General features: G+C 41.2%; 1 protein-coding gene across 2 annotated transcripts in view; it reads left to right on the top strand.

Moving 5' to 3' along the window:
• The window catches only part of whrnb (whirlin b), an 82,385-nt gene that overhangs the window by 51,417 nt on the left and 16,805 nt on the right, over positions 1-14,163 (top strand). The window contains exons 4-8 of one of the 2 annotated variants that reach the window (XM_060884281.1): positions 1,663-1,868; positions 3,509-3,545; positions 7,995-8,186; positions 9,288-9,500; positions 10,151-10,225. In XM_060884281.1, the coding sequence (XP_060740264.1) occupies positions 1,663-1,868; positions 3,509-3,545; positions 7,995-8,186; positions 9,288-9,500; positions 10,151-10,225 (723 nt within the window). The remainder of the gene's footprint in view (positions 1-1,662; positions 1,869-3,508; positions 3,546-7,994; positions 8,187-9,287; positions 9,501-10,150; positions 10,226-14,163) is intronic. The other variant, XM_060884282.1, reaches the window with a different exon arrangement.

Raw genomic sequence — 14,163 nt, 5'->3', positions numbered from 1 at the left:
GATATTCGGCGCAGCTGTCAGGATTGCTGGACGATTTCCTATTTGAACACCAGGGGGCGTTTTCAGCAGGGGTTTGTGTATTCCTGTCATGTGTCTTTGTTTGTTTTGTATCTCACAAGTGTTGCCTCGACTGACCCTGATTCCGTTCCCACCTCCGTACACCTGCTCCTCATATTTCTGTGATTATTCCCCCTATATATATATCTGTTGTCTCATGCACATGTTTGCAAAGTCCTCGTCCTTGCCGCCTCACATTGTCACCTGGTTTTGTTTCCTGTTTTTGGTGGAATATTTTCCAAATTTCTGTACACTATGAATTTCATCAAAATCCCCTGTTTTTTTTTTTCATTATCCTGGCATACGGGCTTAGATTTTTGTCCCTTGGAGGCACTTGTTTTTCTGACAACAGCTGTGTTTAGTTGCGGCTTCTTGCCTACGCTGTGGCGATACTCACTATAAACGTTACCACGAGATTGCGAGTGCGATGTTGCTTTTATATGACAGTTCGATAAAGAGACATTCATTTTGTGTAGATGACATTTCAGACACTAAATGGTCAAATGTTCTGTTTGGTTTTTGCTCTGATGTTGAAAATGAAGAAAATGCATTTGCGGTATTTCTCAGTCGTTATTTATCCAGAAAGACTTACATGTATGTAATTTAAACAAAACGAAAAAAATGTGGTTCTAGGATTTGGACTCACAACCTTCTGATTAGTGATCCAGTGTCTTACCCAATGAGCTGCTACTTCCCTATCTCTACACTCAGTTTATAGACCATCAGCTTATTGGCTAGCTACAGATGAGCTCATAAGTTTACATCCCCAGTGCTGAATCAGTGAAATGTTACATATCGTCGCTGTCGGGCGGAAACCTCGTATGTCCAAATTTGGTCAATTTCATATTTTTTCACATATCGATGCTATTGGTCAGTCCCCACGTGGGTCTGTTATTTTTACAAGTTATTAACCAATCTAAAGTCTTGAAAATAGCTTGCGCGCAAATCTCATAACTCCATTGGACACTTCAACTGTCCACCTCTTCCTCACTCCGCGGGAGAGCTTCACGGCATATTTCTCCTCAAGAAGAGTCGCAACGAATCAACACGTCTTCTGAGGTAAATGTCTTCAAAACACTGGGCTCAAAGAAAAAAAAATCTTGATCCCCACTAGGTCTGGTGCTCGTCTGAGGACAGGAATTTAGTGCAAGACAATCCACTGCAACGCGGACTAAACCCTGTGCACTGCAGATAAGGTACCGCGTTTTTTTTATTTCCTGAAAAATAATGGTTTTGGAGATACGAGGATTCCGTCTGACAGCGATGAAATTCTAAAGAGGGATTTTATAAATTGCAGCACTGCCCTGAATAAGATACGTCACATAACAGATATTTCTGGTGTAATTGGCTTCCCTTCTTTTTTTCTTCATCTTTAGCTGACAAGAAGTTATATTCATGTGGGAAAATAAACGTTAGCCGTACAGTATCTACTGATGATGTCATTAACACTACTGCAGTAACCGTTTCAAAGTAGGGAGTAGGATAATACGTACTGAACACAGACGAATGGAGGGATAAGAACCGTGAAATGTCTTTCGCAGCACAGAATTTCTTCCCAGCTTTTAGCGATCTCATTAAATTCACTCCCTGTCTCTTGGGCTGCAGGTTGGAGATCAGATTCTGGAGGTGAACGGGCACAGTTTCCACAGCATTGCACACGACGAGGCTGTGCAGATCCTCAAAAGCTCCCGTCACATGCTGATGACCATAAAGGACGTAGGACGACTTCCTCATGCTCGCACCGTAGTTGATGAGACCAAGTGGATCTCAAGCCCACAAATTGCAGAGAGCTCAGCCAGTGCTGCCCTGAGGTGAGCTGATTAGGATGTGGTAGCCTAGTGGTTAAAGTGTTGGACTAACAATAGGTATGTCGTGAGTTGGAATCCAAGGTCCACCAAGCTGTAACTGCTGGGCCCCTGAGCAAGGCCCTTAACTCTCAGTTGCGTAACCTTCCAATTATTAGGCCAACACCTTAACCTCTGAGCTTCCACATCGCCTAAAACTCTGAATACACTTTTTATCTCAACCGAGCAAGGACTCGAACCCTGAGCCATCCAGTGACACACTTAACCCTTCGTGCTCCCCCCCACACTCAGATAAACGTCATACATCCTGCTTATACAATTGTCGAGATGGTAACACTTTACAACACAACTCCTAGGTAACTATTCTGGAACTTTTTAATTATGGAATTAACACTTATCTTATTCCTATTATCTAATATGAACTGGTAGTTAAATGCCCATTAGGTACGTTAGCAGAAGTTTTTGTCTTTATCTTATTAAGCCATAATTACTGAGTCTTATGCAGTAATTACTGAGTCTTAGATTTCTCCTGCTCCCAAACTATGGCTCGTTAATAATAATAACAACTACAGATTAAATCCTCATCACAATAACATACATTCCCAGTAGCGAAGCATTATCTTGCTTCTGATAATATTCCTTTAGCTCAGTGTCTGAGTGTAACAATGAGTATCAAATATTCTTCATTATCATATTTGTCATTTACTTTTAAATAACAAAACAACAATGTTTCAGTAATTATAATTTAATTAATATATAATAATAATAATAATAATAATAATAATAATAATAATAATAATAATAATAATAATAATGTGTGCTACTGTTTCCGATCATTCTTATGTACAGTCATTAGTACTGCGTTTCAGTCATAAATATTCCAGTAAATCATTGACTAATAAATCTTCATTAACTAATTCAAAAAGTAAATAAATAAATAAATAAATAAATAAATAAATAAATAAAACCATTTCCGTTGTACGTGAATTCCTCGTTTCAGGAATTTCTCGTTTCAGTCCCTGGTCAGATTTCTGAATTTGAGGCCAGAGATCACAGAATGATTATTTATCCTGTTATGGAATTTTAAGCTTAAATATATTCCCAAGTTTCCCCGACATTCAGTTAAAGGCAAGTCGTCCTGTATAAAATGAAATCTGGGTCAGTGCCTGCTGTTGTTCTTTGTATGAAAATGAAGCAGCTCAGAATAGCTGTCGGCTGCTTTTCGAGTTCGTTTTAGACGCCGCTTTGTTGAATGACTCACTGCACATAAAAACACACACACGCACTTCATATGCGCAATTGTGTGTGTTTTTGTGTTTGTATGGCGCGTGGTTATAGATGGCAACCTGGCGGCCCTCTCGACTCTATCCTAATGGAGTCAGGTTGATTGAGAACCCCAGGAGGTGCTCATTTCCAAAGCGCTCCTCGAGATATCCAAGGTTGCTTCGAGTGCCACGCTTCATTCCACTTATGCACTGCGATGCCCAAGGCAGACAGCAGACTGTAGTCTAGGAACATTTCAGACGCAGAGCAATTGTTTTATAATCGCAACATTGTGCTTTACCTCTGTGAGAGACGTTAATTGGCCTCACGATATCGATCAGTGCCTCATGGCAATAAGCTGATGGTGTTTCTCTTCCCTGCAGTGTGTCAGGAGACGGTGGTGCAGGGAGCGCCGGAAAGGTAAGGCACAAATTCTGTAATATGTCACACAATGAACACACAAACACACAGACACACACATGCTCCTAAAATATTCATTCAAATGCGCATATTTGTGTGAGGATGTGATGCACTGATGTCATATCCAGGATGTATTCCTTACCTCTTACTTAACCAGCTTCATGAACAAGAGAGAAAAAAACTGAGAATTATCATCTAATAAAGAGGAAAATAAAGAGAATAAGATGGGTGTTGTTCGTGTTCACAGATTCTTGTTTATTGCTTGTTATATTAATGTACTTTGTTGCTGTAATTGACAGATCTAAGTGGTCACTAATGAATGCACGGTCAGTGAAGCGAAAGAGAGAAGGCGATATCGCTGGAAACAGAGCAGGCGTTCTCGCTTCCTTTACCCCTGCTTCCTTCTTCCTTTGTTTTCTTCACTGTCTTTCCTTTAGCTTCTCCTGGAAAATATCCTGAATCTATTTATTTATATGGAATAAAATGCCTAAATATGGGCACGGTGGCTTAGTGGTTAGCACGTTCGCCTCACACCTCCAGGGTTGGGGGTTCGATTCCCGCCTCGGCCTTGTGTGTGTGGAGTTTGCATGATCTTTCCTCTGGGTACTCCGGTTTCCTCCCCCGGTCCAAAGACATGCATGGTAGGTTGATTGGCATCTCTGGAAAATTGTCCATAGTGTGTGATTGTATGAGTGAATGAGTGTGTGTGTGTGCCCTGCGATGGGTTGGCACTCCGTCCAGGGTGTATCCTGCCTCGATGCCCGATGACGCCTGAGATAGGCACAGGCTCCCCATGACCCGAGGTAGTTCGGATAAGCAGTAGAAAATGAGTGAGTGAGAGAGTGAGTGAGACAAAAATGCTCTAAATATAAATATCTATAGCAATAATGTACAGCTAAATGCACTGATTCTCTATTTTTCATTTTAAAATTTATCGTAACACGACTCTATAGACTAAACACGAAGGTAAAAGGGAAAGAAAGAAAGGACTAGAAAGAAAGAAAATAAAAATACAGAATAAAGTGGAAAGAAAGGAATATTATTAGGAACGGGAAGAAATTTAATGGAAGAAAAGAGAAAATGAAAAGGGGAATTAAAAAGAAAGACCCCAGGCAACACAAAGCAAAAGAAAAGGAAGAAAAAGGAAAACAACAAGGAAGTAAAGAGGAAACTAAAAGGTGGAAGAAGGGTGGAAATGAAGATGAAGAACAGATAGAATGAAAAAAAGAAAGAAAGAAAGAAAGAAAGAAAGAAAGAAAGAAAGAAAGAAAGAAAGAAAGAAGTGCAATGTAAGGGACTGAATTTATTTTTTTCATGCTGTATGTTTTCTAGAATTTCACTCTCAATAGCTTTGGGGTGATTTAAATCAACTGTTTTATTGAATGTGGTGTAAAATAAAGCCAGTAATCAGTTCTAAAGCAGTCAGCGAACAGCACTGGATTAAATCTAAACTGTATATAGTACACAGTGCAGTGTTATAGTGGTGTTACTGTACTGCATGGGTTAAAGCTCCGCTGCAGGAGGTGCCACTTCCTCTGCAGTGGTAGAATACTGATGTGTCAGCAGCTTTCTAGACCCTGAAGGCTGGACTCGAATGAAGGCTATTTGGGGTTGGTGTAGAAATAAAGGAGGTAAAAGTGGATCGAAAGTTTTGGTATCGGAAGTCTTTAGTCTTTTTTTTTTCTCTCTCACTGGCTGCCAAGCCACAGATTGCATTAGAGCTAGAATAACCTTGGAGAGTCTAATGCCGTAAATCAGCCCCCGCTCTCTGTACGGCTCCTGCACACCCCAACCCTTTGGGACCTGGGCCCATGGAGCTCTTTTATTAGGATAGAGTGAGTGTGTAGAGTCTGTCATTGAACCCTGCTACACAGTAATGGCAAGAGAGCAAAGGTACTGTACAGTATCACTGAGCATTTTAACCCCTGAAGATCCATCATCCTCTAGGCAAAAGAAGTCAAATTGGTTTTAAATAGGGCTCTAAAATGATCTTCAACCTCCTCTGACTTTTACAAGTGCCACTTTAATAGGAACACTTGGTCATTCGTGCCATATGCGTTCAGCAAAACATGCAGAACCACAATGCAGATGCAGAACGAGCAATAAAAAGTCAAGAAAATGTGTTCTCTGTATTGCTTAGTTTGTTGTTAATATAGCTTGCGTATTTCAGATGATGCCCATCATGACTTTGCACCAACGGAGCAAATACTTCCATGTAAATCACGTGTTTTTTTAATTCATCAGCAAAATGAATCGGATTGCTTTTACGAATATGAACATTTTAGTGCTATTGGTAACATATGGTCTGTGAGGCAGGATAATATTGCGAGCTCTTTATTAATTCTATAAATGGACTATATATTTAATTACATCTTAACAGTACAGTTTACTAGGAAGATCTCATTTATTAAAACATGCAATATTCCAGTTTGTGAAAATTGCATAAGCTTAGACAGAAATTTGGCTTCGAGCCTTTCAGGAACAGATGCAGTGTGCCAGTGCTTATAATGTATTGATTTCACAATAGAGGTAGTGAAAACTCCTCCTAGTTCAGAGATTTAACCTTGAGCAGCGTATAAGTTTCACAGATTTTCCCCCTGCTGTGTGTGTTGAGTGTTAGGATTGACTTTGCGTTTATCGTCGCAACATTTATTTATACACTTATACAGTAGATCGGAATGCGAAGAACGACCCCCGTGAGACAGGGCTGTGATTGGCCTGCGGTCAGAGCACATCTGCTGTCGGATTACACCAGAACGTTCGGCGCACTGAATGACAGAAGATGGGTTATTAGACCGCACTTAGCCTTCATTCCAGCTGAGCGGTGACGTCTGGATCGGATGCTGTTTCGCTGGAGAATTGATGCGAGGAGAGATTTTGGTTTGCTGCGTTAAAGCAGTACCCTACTCTTCTCTGTCAGTCCTTTGTACTTTTTCCATCAAGCCTGCACCGTTTGTAAGAAGGATTCCTTAAATTGATTTAGGAGAAAAGGAAATTAAAAGGATGGTAATGTTAAAGTATTAAAAGGCATTTTAACTTGAAGAGCGATCGTGTTACAAGGAATAGAGTCTCAAGGGCAAGGCTAGGGGGGATGTTTTAATTCATAAAAAACATTCAGTCCAATCTTTTCCAGTTGCAGTTTTATTTCCTTAGATGTAATTTGATGTATGACGTTTTCCAGGTACATCTTCTTTCTCTTTTGTCGCTAAAAATAGTCTAAATTGCTCCCTCTTGCTTTTTCTAATAACAGCTACACTATAAGATACACAGAGCCAGAGAATGTGAAAGCTTCCTCTCTCTCTCTCTCTCTCTCTCTCTCTATCTATCTCTCTGTGTGTGTCTGTGTGTGTGTCAGCCTGCGGCTGGTTTTAATGTACTTCTGATTAAGGAGAATGTCAAAGAGAAGAAGGAAGGAGATGCGAGTTTTTGTGCAGAGGCAGCGGACAGTGGGTTAATGACACACTGAAGCAGAGGAAGTGTGCGAGTGAAGAAGTGCCACAGAATGACTCATAGAGCCCTTTCATTCCCCAGGGTGTGCGGTACTTAATATTAGCTGTGGTTGAGTGGAGAGACCTCAGCAGTCTGGTCGTACACCTGGTCACCTGGTTCAGGATTCTTTTGCTGTGTTTTTACTCAAGCCCACACACTGACCTGAACACACACTTCATTTCACTGAAGCAGCTTAGAGCCTTATCGCACTGTATCACATTAGAAGCAACAAATCGATAACAGAAAACTGATTATTTGAAACAAACTAGTTCTTGTTATCACTTATGTTATGGCAGCTATAAAGAGTGATTCCTTCTTCGTCTTCTCTTTTTTCCCCTGTTAAAGTTAGAAAGACAACAAAACCTTCTCATTTCCCATTTACATTTTTTTTTTTTTTTTTTATACAACTGAGCAATTGGGTTAAGGGCCTTGCTCAGGGGCCCAACAGTGGCAGCTTGGTGGACCTGAGACCCAAATCACAACCTTCTGATTTGTATCCCAACACCTTAACCACTAAGCTACCACACATCCTATAAAAACCGAGACTAAAAACTAAAAGACTGTTCTAAAGCCCTGACCAAAGCCCTAATTGTTTAACCCTCCAACTCTTGTTTATGCACCAGTGATTTTCACAAGCTTGGATTTTTTTAAAATATCAAGTGCTCCATTCTCTTCATTCTCTTTTTTATGAGTTACTTGTGTGACTTGAACTGAGCAGAGGTTACTTTAGGTCAAGGTTACAGGTTTTCCTCAAAGGCCCAACAATAGCAGTGCCAGAAGCTTAAATCACAAATTTCCAGTCATTTACCCAAAGCCATGACTTCTGAGCCACCACTGCGCACTTCTTTTTTTTAAATGTCTTATGCTTGCATGGTGCAACTATTGGCTCATTCCCACATGGATAGTTTAGGCAGAAAACCTCAGCCTGTTTTGACATGTCTTTCCTTTGTGTGTCATAAGGCCCTGTTGTCCATGGCTCTGGCCCCAGGACTTATGGGGACTCGGAGTTCTTTGGATGAGCAGGCCTATCTGCTGCTGACCGAGGCAGAGAGACAGACCATGAACTATTACATCCAGGAGTACCAGAGTGGCCACATTGGTGTGGAGCCTCTCGCCATGGCCCTGTTCGAGCTCTTCAACACACACGCCAAGGTTAATCTAGAGATAACAAATAGGGGAGGAAGGGTGTGGATTCCAGCAAAGCATCACCAAAATGCTGCATGAGACATGAAATAGAAACTGTGCCAGAAATAGCTGCGTTTATGACTAGTGAGAATGATGAACGAGTACATTATGCATTTTAGGGCTGGCAGTCTTAAAGTTTTACTGTTTGCAAACTATTGTTTTAGTGCCTACACTAACCCACTAGTGTCCTCAATTTCTAACTTTACTGAACACCACGGGGCACGGTGGCTTAGTAGTTAGCATGTTTGCTTCACACCTCCAGAGTTGGGGGTTGGATTTCCACCTCCACCCAGGTTTGTTCTCCAAGGGGTCCTCCAAAAGATATGCATTGTAGGCTGATAGGGATCTCTAAATTGTCCATAGTGTGTAAATGGGTGTGTGAGTGTGTGTGTAGAACCTGACCAGACCACCATTCACCACCTTGTGCCCACTGATAGGTAGATGGATTGGATATATGAATATCTACACTCTGGATTCAAATTTAATTCAAAGATCTTTCTTAGTTTTTTTTCTGGCTCCATTTGCAAAGTAATGAGATATAGACGGTCATATTAAGAGGCATGTATTGTTATGGACAACCCCACAATTGTGTTCAACCTTCAGTCCACCGGGGTTCCATTAGAGAGTCAGCAGATATTTTCGATTTAGCTGTTCCTTCAGTCAAGCGGTATGTTTAAAAATGTTAATGGGTATTGGTGTTTATATTTCTAATATTTCAAATATCATATTTGTGCAAATTTCTAGAAATTGTTTTCAAGCTAAATGAACTCAGCTAACTTATGTAGATAACGTGCTATCTTCAAACTTGCTAGTCAGGCTTAGTTAGCGAATTAGCTCAGAAATTAGTCAAGTTGTGTGCAGAAACAGGAAAACTGCTGCTCTTAATTCAGGAGCCATCTACAATCAAGCCCACGTATACTAGCTAGAGCTAGCAATTCAGAGGAAGGAAATGCTAAAAGCATGCTAAAAGATGTAACGGATATAAACCGGAGCGAAAAAACATGATTAGGTCTTGTGCTGTTGATTGACTTGTAACCTGTTTTTTTTTTTTTTCTGTGCACTCTTCAGCTTACCTTGCTGGCAGAGGTGCGTACACTTATTGCTCCTCAGGATCTGGAGTGTTTTGATGGCCAGGTTATTCACCATGAGATGCAATCGTGGAGGGTGAGACATGGAGGCCTGGGCCTGCTGCATCACTCCAAACCCATCTGTAGCCCTCATACTGAGGGTCATGTCCCATCTGCTTGCCAGTTGACTGCTTCAGCAATGGGCTATGCTAAGGCAAGTTTGTGTGTTTGTGTGTGTGTGTGTGTGTCTGTCTGTCTGTCTGTCTTAATATGTAGTGGATAAATCCTCTATGTAGTTTGCCCTTTTCTTTGATTGGTTTGATTTTGATTCTGATGAACCTCAATGAAAATTCCGGTGCTTTTACTGTAGTTATTGCATTGTAGTTATTCTAAACTGGAGCACATAGAAGTAATGGAAACAGGATTATTTTTTTATTATTCATCTTAACAAAACAGGCTTAAACTTTCCTGAGCATAAAATTATTATGCTATTCATGTGGTCCATTCAATTCCTGAAGGAAACTTGATTGCTGTCCTGTGTTCTTTATTTGGACTTTGATAATCATATCACGTGTTCTTGCTGCCTAATTGTCTGAGTTGATGCTGGCCATTAGTCCATTATTATTCTTTCCACATGAATATGAAGTAATTAGACTAACAACTCCTTCTTTTGAATGCTCACATTTTAAACCTGACAGCAGAACATCAGGTGATTTTAGATGGAAATTATTTGTAGTTGCTGTTGAAGGTTTTAGTGATGTAAGAATGGCAAAGGTAAGTTCGGTTCGAATTATTTGAGACTGATGTTGTAGCAGAAGAGCTGAATTGTTCGTAGGATGACGCAAATAATATGTTCTTTTGCAGAATGAGTGCAGGATGGATGGAAGCGTGGAGGCAGGACCTGCGGGGGCTTTTAACTCCCTACCGGAAATAGCTTTGGTGAGTACAGTATGAAAGAGAAAGAGAGAGAGAGAGAGAGAGAAAGAGAGAAGCATTGCTGTGACTGAAAGCCATTATGCCAGACAGAGTCAGCTGAGGTGATCACTGAGTGTTTAGTTGCGCTTTTTCCACCTCACCTTAAACAATATAATTGTGACACTGTTAGAATATAATAGAAAATAACACACAATAGAAAAATAAATCTTACTGTACCTTAAATGGGGGGGCACGGTGGCTTAGTGGTTAGCACGTTCGCCTCACAGCTTCAGGGTTGGGGGTTCGATTCCCGCCTCCGCCTTGTGTGTGTGTAGTTTGCATGTTCTCCCCGTGCCTCGGGGGTTTCCTCCGGGTACTCCGGTTTCCTCCCCTGGTCCAAAGACATGCATGGAAGGTTGATTGGCATCACTGGAAAATTGTCCGTAGTGTGTGATTGCGTGAGTGAATGAGTGTGTGTGTGTGCCCTGCGATGGGTTGGCACTCCGTCCAGGGTGTATCCTGCCTCGATGCCCGATGACGCCTGAGATAGGCACAGGCTCCCCGTGACCCGAGGTACTTAGGATAAGCGGTAGAAAATGAATGAATGAATGAATGAATGAATGTACCTTAAATGCATTCTGTATAATTCCAGTTCAGACATGTGTCTTCTTGAGGAAAATCTCTAATTGTTCAATAAAGAATCAATTCAAAATAAGTTTCCTCTATTTGTTTTCAGGAAAATTCATTTAAGTTATGCACTCGAAGTTGCAACAACACCATAAGAATACCAATAGTACAGGTACCAGACAGCAGCACGTTGTGAGTTCATTTCATTAATGTGGTGACATTTTGAAATGAAATATCAACCTTGGAAATGTCAGGATGGTTTCCCAATGGTCTGACATGTACTTCTGTAATTATATTGTCCATTTTACGTGCCGGTGCATGTGACCGGTTAGCAGAGTCCAGCTGCAACAGATTGTGAATAATAGCACACCTGAAAAAGGCACAACGGGAGCTGTAGTTCTGTTTGAGAGTGTGTGATGTGGAAACAAATGCAGAATTTAACTGGGGATTTTACTCGAACGGCTGTCACGGTCCACAGCCAGGTTTTTAGAGGACACTGCAAACAAAAGCATATCTATTATATCTTAAACCAGGCTTCACGTATACCCTGTACCCTAAGTACCCATGGTACTACTTTGAAAATGTCTATGTGGTGTTTGAAGTTGGAGGGTGTCACATTTATCATTTTAGTCCTTAAAAGTATGCTCATGAGCACAATTAATTCAATTTGCGGCAAATATGTAGACAATCTGGGGGGCATGGTGGCTTAGTGTTTAGCACGTTCGCCTCACACCTCCAGGGTTGGGGGTTCGATTCCCATCTCCGCCTTGTGTGTGTGGAATTTGCATGTTCTCCTCGTGCCTCGGGGGTTTCCTCCGGGTACTCTGGTTTCCTCCCCCGGTCCAAAGACATGCATGGTAGGTTGATTGGCATCTCTGGAAAATTGTCCGTAGTGTGTGATTGTGTGAGTGAATGAGAGTGTGTGTGCCCTGTGATGGGTTGGCACTCCGTCCAGGGTGTATCCTGCGCTTGATGCCCGATGACGCCTGAGATAGGCACAGGTACTGTAGTTCGGATAAGCGGTAGAAAATGAATGAATGAATGAATGAATGTAGACAATCTCTTACCCAGAAACCCCTTCTGATTGTAAGCAAGCACCAACCAGAGTGAATGAGTTGGTAAATCAACAGTATTTACATTAATGCCAGTTACTTTATTATACGTAATTAACAAGTTCCTTGTTACTTCCTTATGGATGACGGACTTAACATCAGAATATGCTACAAATCATTGTTGTCATTGAAAATTATACAAAAAGTTTTATTTTTCCCCCAATCAGAAAGCGTCACTTGAACTCAATCAACAATATTAATCTTGAACGACTGACTGTAGTGCACATGTTTTCATCTTGATAGCAACTAAACTATGGAAGCTCCGTCTCCTTTTTCCTGTCTGGCATTGATAATATTTTCCAACTTGAAGGATGAGGTGTTGCTTCCTGCCAAGGTAAATGGAGAACTTCATTAATGTGGAATAAAATTGATCAGCATATGATACATCCGACCCCTCACACCTTGCATACAGTCTCCTTCCCTCTGGCAAGTGATAAAAACTGATCAAAACAAGCACTGCCACACTCCAAAATAGCTTATTCCCAGCAGCCACAAAGATCCTAAACAACCTCCCATAACCCCAATCTATACTAAAATTAGTACACCGGTTCCTCTATTTTCTCTGCTTTCTCTCCTGTGTGTAATATTTTGGACAATCATTGCACTATACTGTCACTTCAGTTACAGGCCAATGTGCATTGTTTTGTATTTATGGATCAAACAGTGTTAGGTTTGGTTTTTGTATCTTTGTTGTTCAGTCTAACTCCATAGAACCCAATGTACTTCTGCTTTTAAACTGTGGTGCTGCAATAAGACTACAATCTTTCGACACGGACAACCAGCATATTGTCGCTGTCGGGCGGAATCCTCATATTTCCACAACCGTTATTTTTCAGGAAATGAAAAAAACGCCGTACCCAGGGGCGATTCTAGAATTTTCATTTTAGGGGGGCTCAGCCCCCAGGTTAGGGTTGTATACTACTAACTTATTGCAATCCACTATTCCATTGTATTCCCTGTATTTCACTGTAAAAAAATTACAAATTTAGATGTGACCAGTCACTAGAAAATTTTGAGTTGTGAATGTAGTTTTTTTTTTACAATGAAGACTTCCTGATTCATTACTCACTGTACAAACACACGTACACACGTTTCCAGTACAAACACAACATTTTACTGTTTGCATTTCTATGCTCACATAAAACCTCAGATAAGGAACTTTTTTGACAAAATAAAATAAACATCAGAGAGTCTCTGATGTTCGCTCTGCTCGGCGTCCCTGTGGATTGAAAAACGCGCCGAATCCACGCAGACTCAGTTCAGGGGAGGAGCCGAAACATGACGCAGCTTGTCGCCGCTTCAAATGCGTTTTTAAAGGGGACTGAAGCGATCAACAAATAATTAAATATTTTTTTAATAATTATTAAATATTTTTTAGGGGGGCTAAAGCCCCCCTAAAAAGGGCCTAGTGACGCCCCTGGCCGTACCTTATCTGCAGTGCACAGGGTTTAGTCCGCGTTGCAGTGGATTGTCTTGCGCTAAATTCCTGTCCTCAGACGAGCACCAGAACTAGTGGGGGTCAAGATTTTTTTTTCTTTGAGCCCAGTGTTTTGAAGACATTTACCTCAGAAGACGTGTTGATTCGTTGCGACTCTTCTTGAGGAGAAATATGCCGCGAAGCTCTCCCGCGGAGTGAGGAAGAGGTGGACAGTTGAAGTGTCCAATGGAGTTATGAGATTTGTGCTCAAGCTATTTTCAAGACTTTAGATTGGTTAATAACTTGTAAAAATAACAGACACACGTGGGGACTGACCAATAGCATCGATATGTGAAAAAATATGAAATTGACCAAATTTGGGCATACGAGGTTTCCGCCTGACAGCCACGATATGTATTTTTCTTACAAAACTATGTTATATGATGTTAAATATACGTACTGCAATAAACTGGCATCCTGCCTTAGGTGTACTCTGCCTTGTACCCCAGTCTCCTGGGATAGGCTTCAGGTTCCTGTGACCCAGTAGGATGGATGGATGCTTGGATGGATAGATGGATGGATGGATGAATGGATAGATGGATGGATGGATGGATGGATGGGTGGGTGGATAGATGGATGGGTGGATGAATGCGTAGCTGGATGGACGGATGCATGGATGGAAGAAAGGAAGAATGGATGGATGGATAGATAGATGAATGCGTGGCTAGATGGAAGAATGGATAGTTGGATGGATGGATGGATGGGTGGATGGGTGGATGGATGTATAGATGGATGAATGCGTGGCT

The sequence above is a fragment of the Tachysurus vachellii genome, chromosome 12 (genome assembly GCF_030014155.1).
Source record: "Tachysurus vachellii isolate PV-2020 chromosome 12, HZAU_Pvac_v1, whole genome shotgun sequence".
Lineage (NCBI taxonomy): Eukaryota > Metazoa > Chordata > Actinopteri > Siluriformes > Bagridae > Tachysurus > Tachysurus vachellii.
This window is presented reverse-complemented; position numbering and strand designations above follow the sequence as displayed.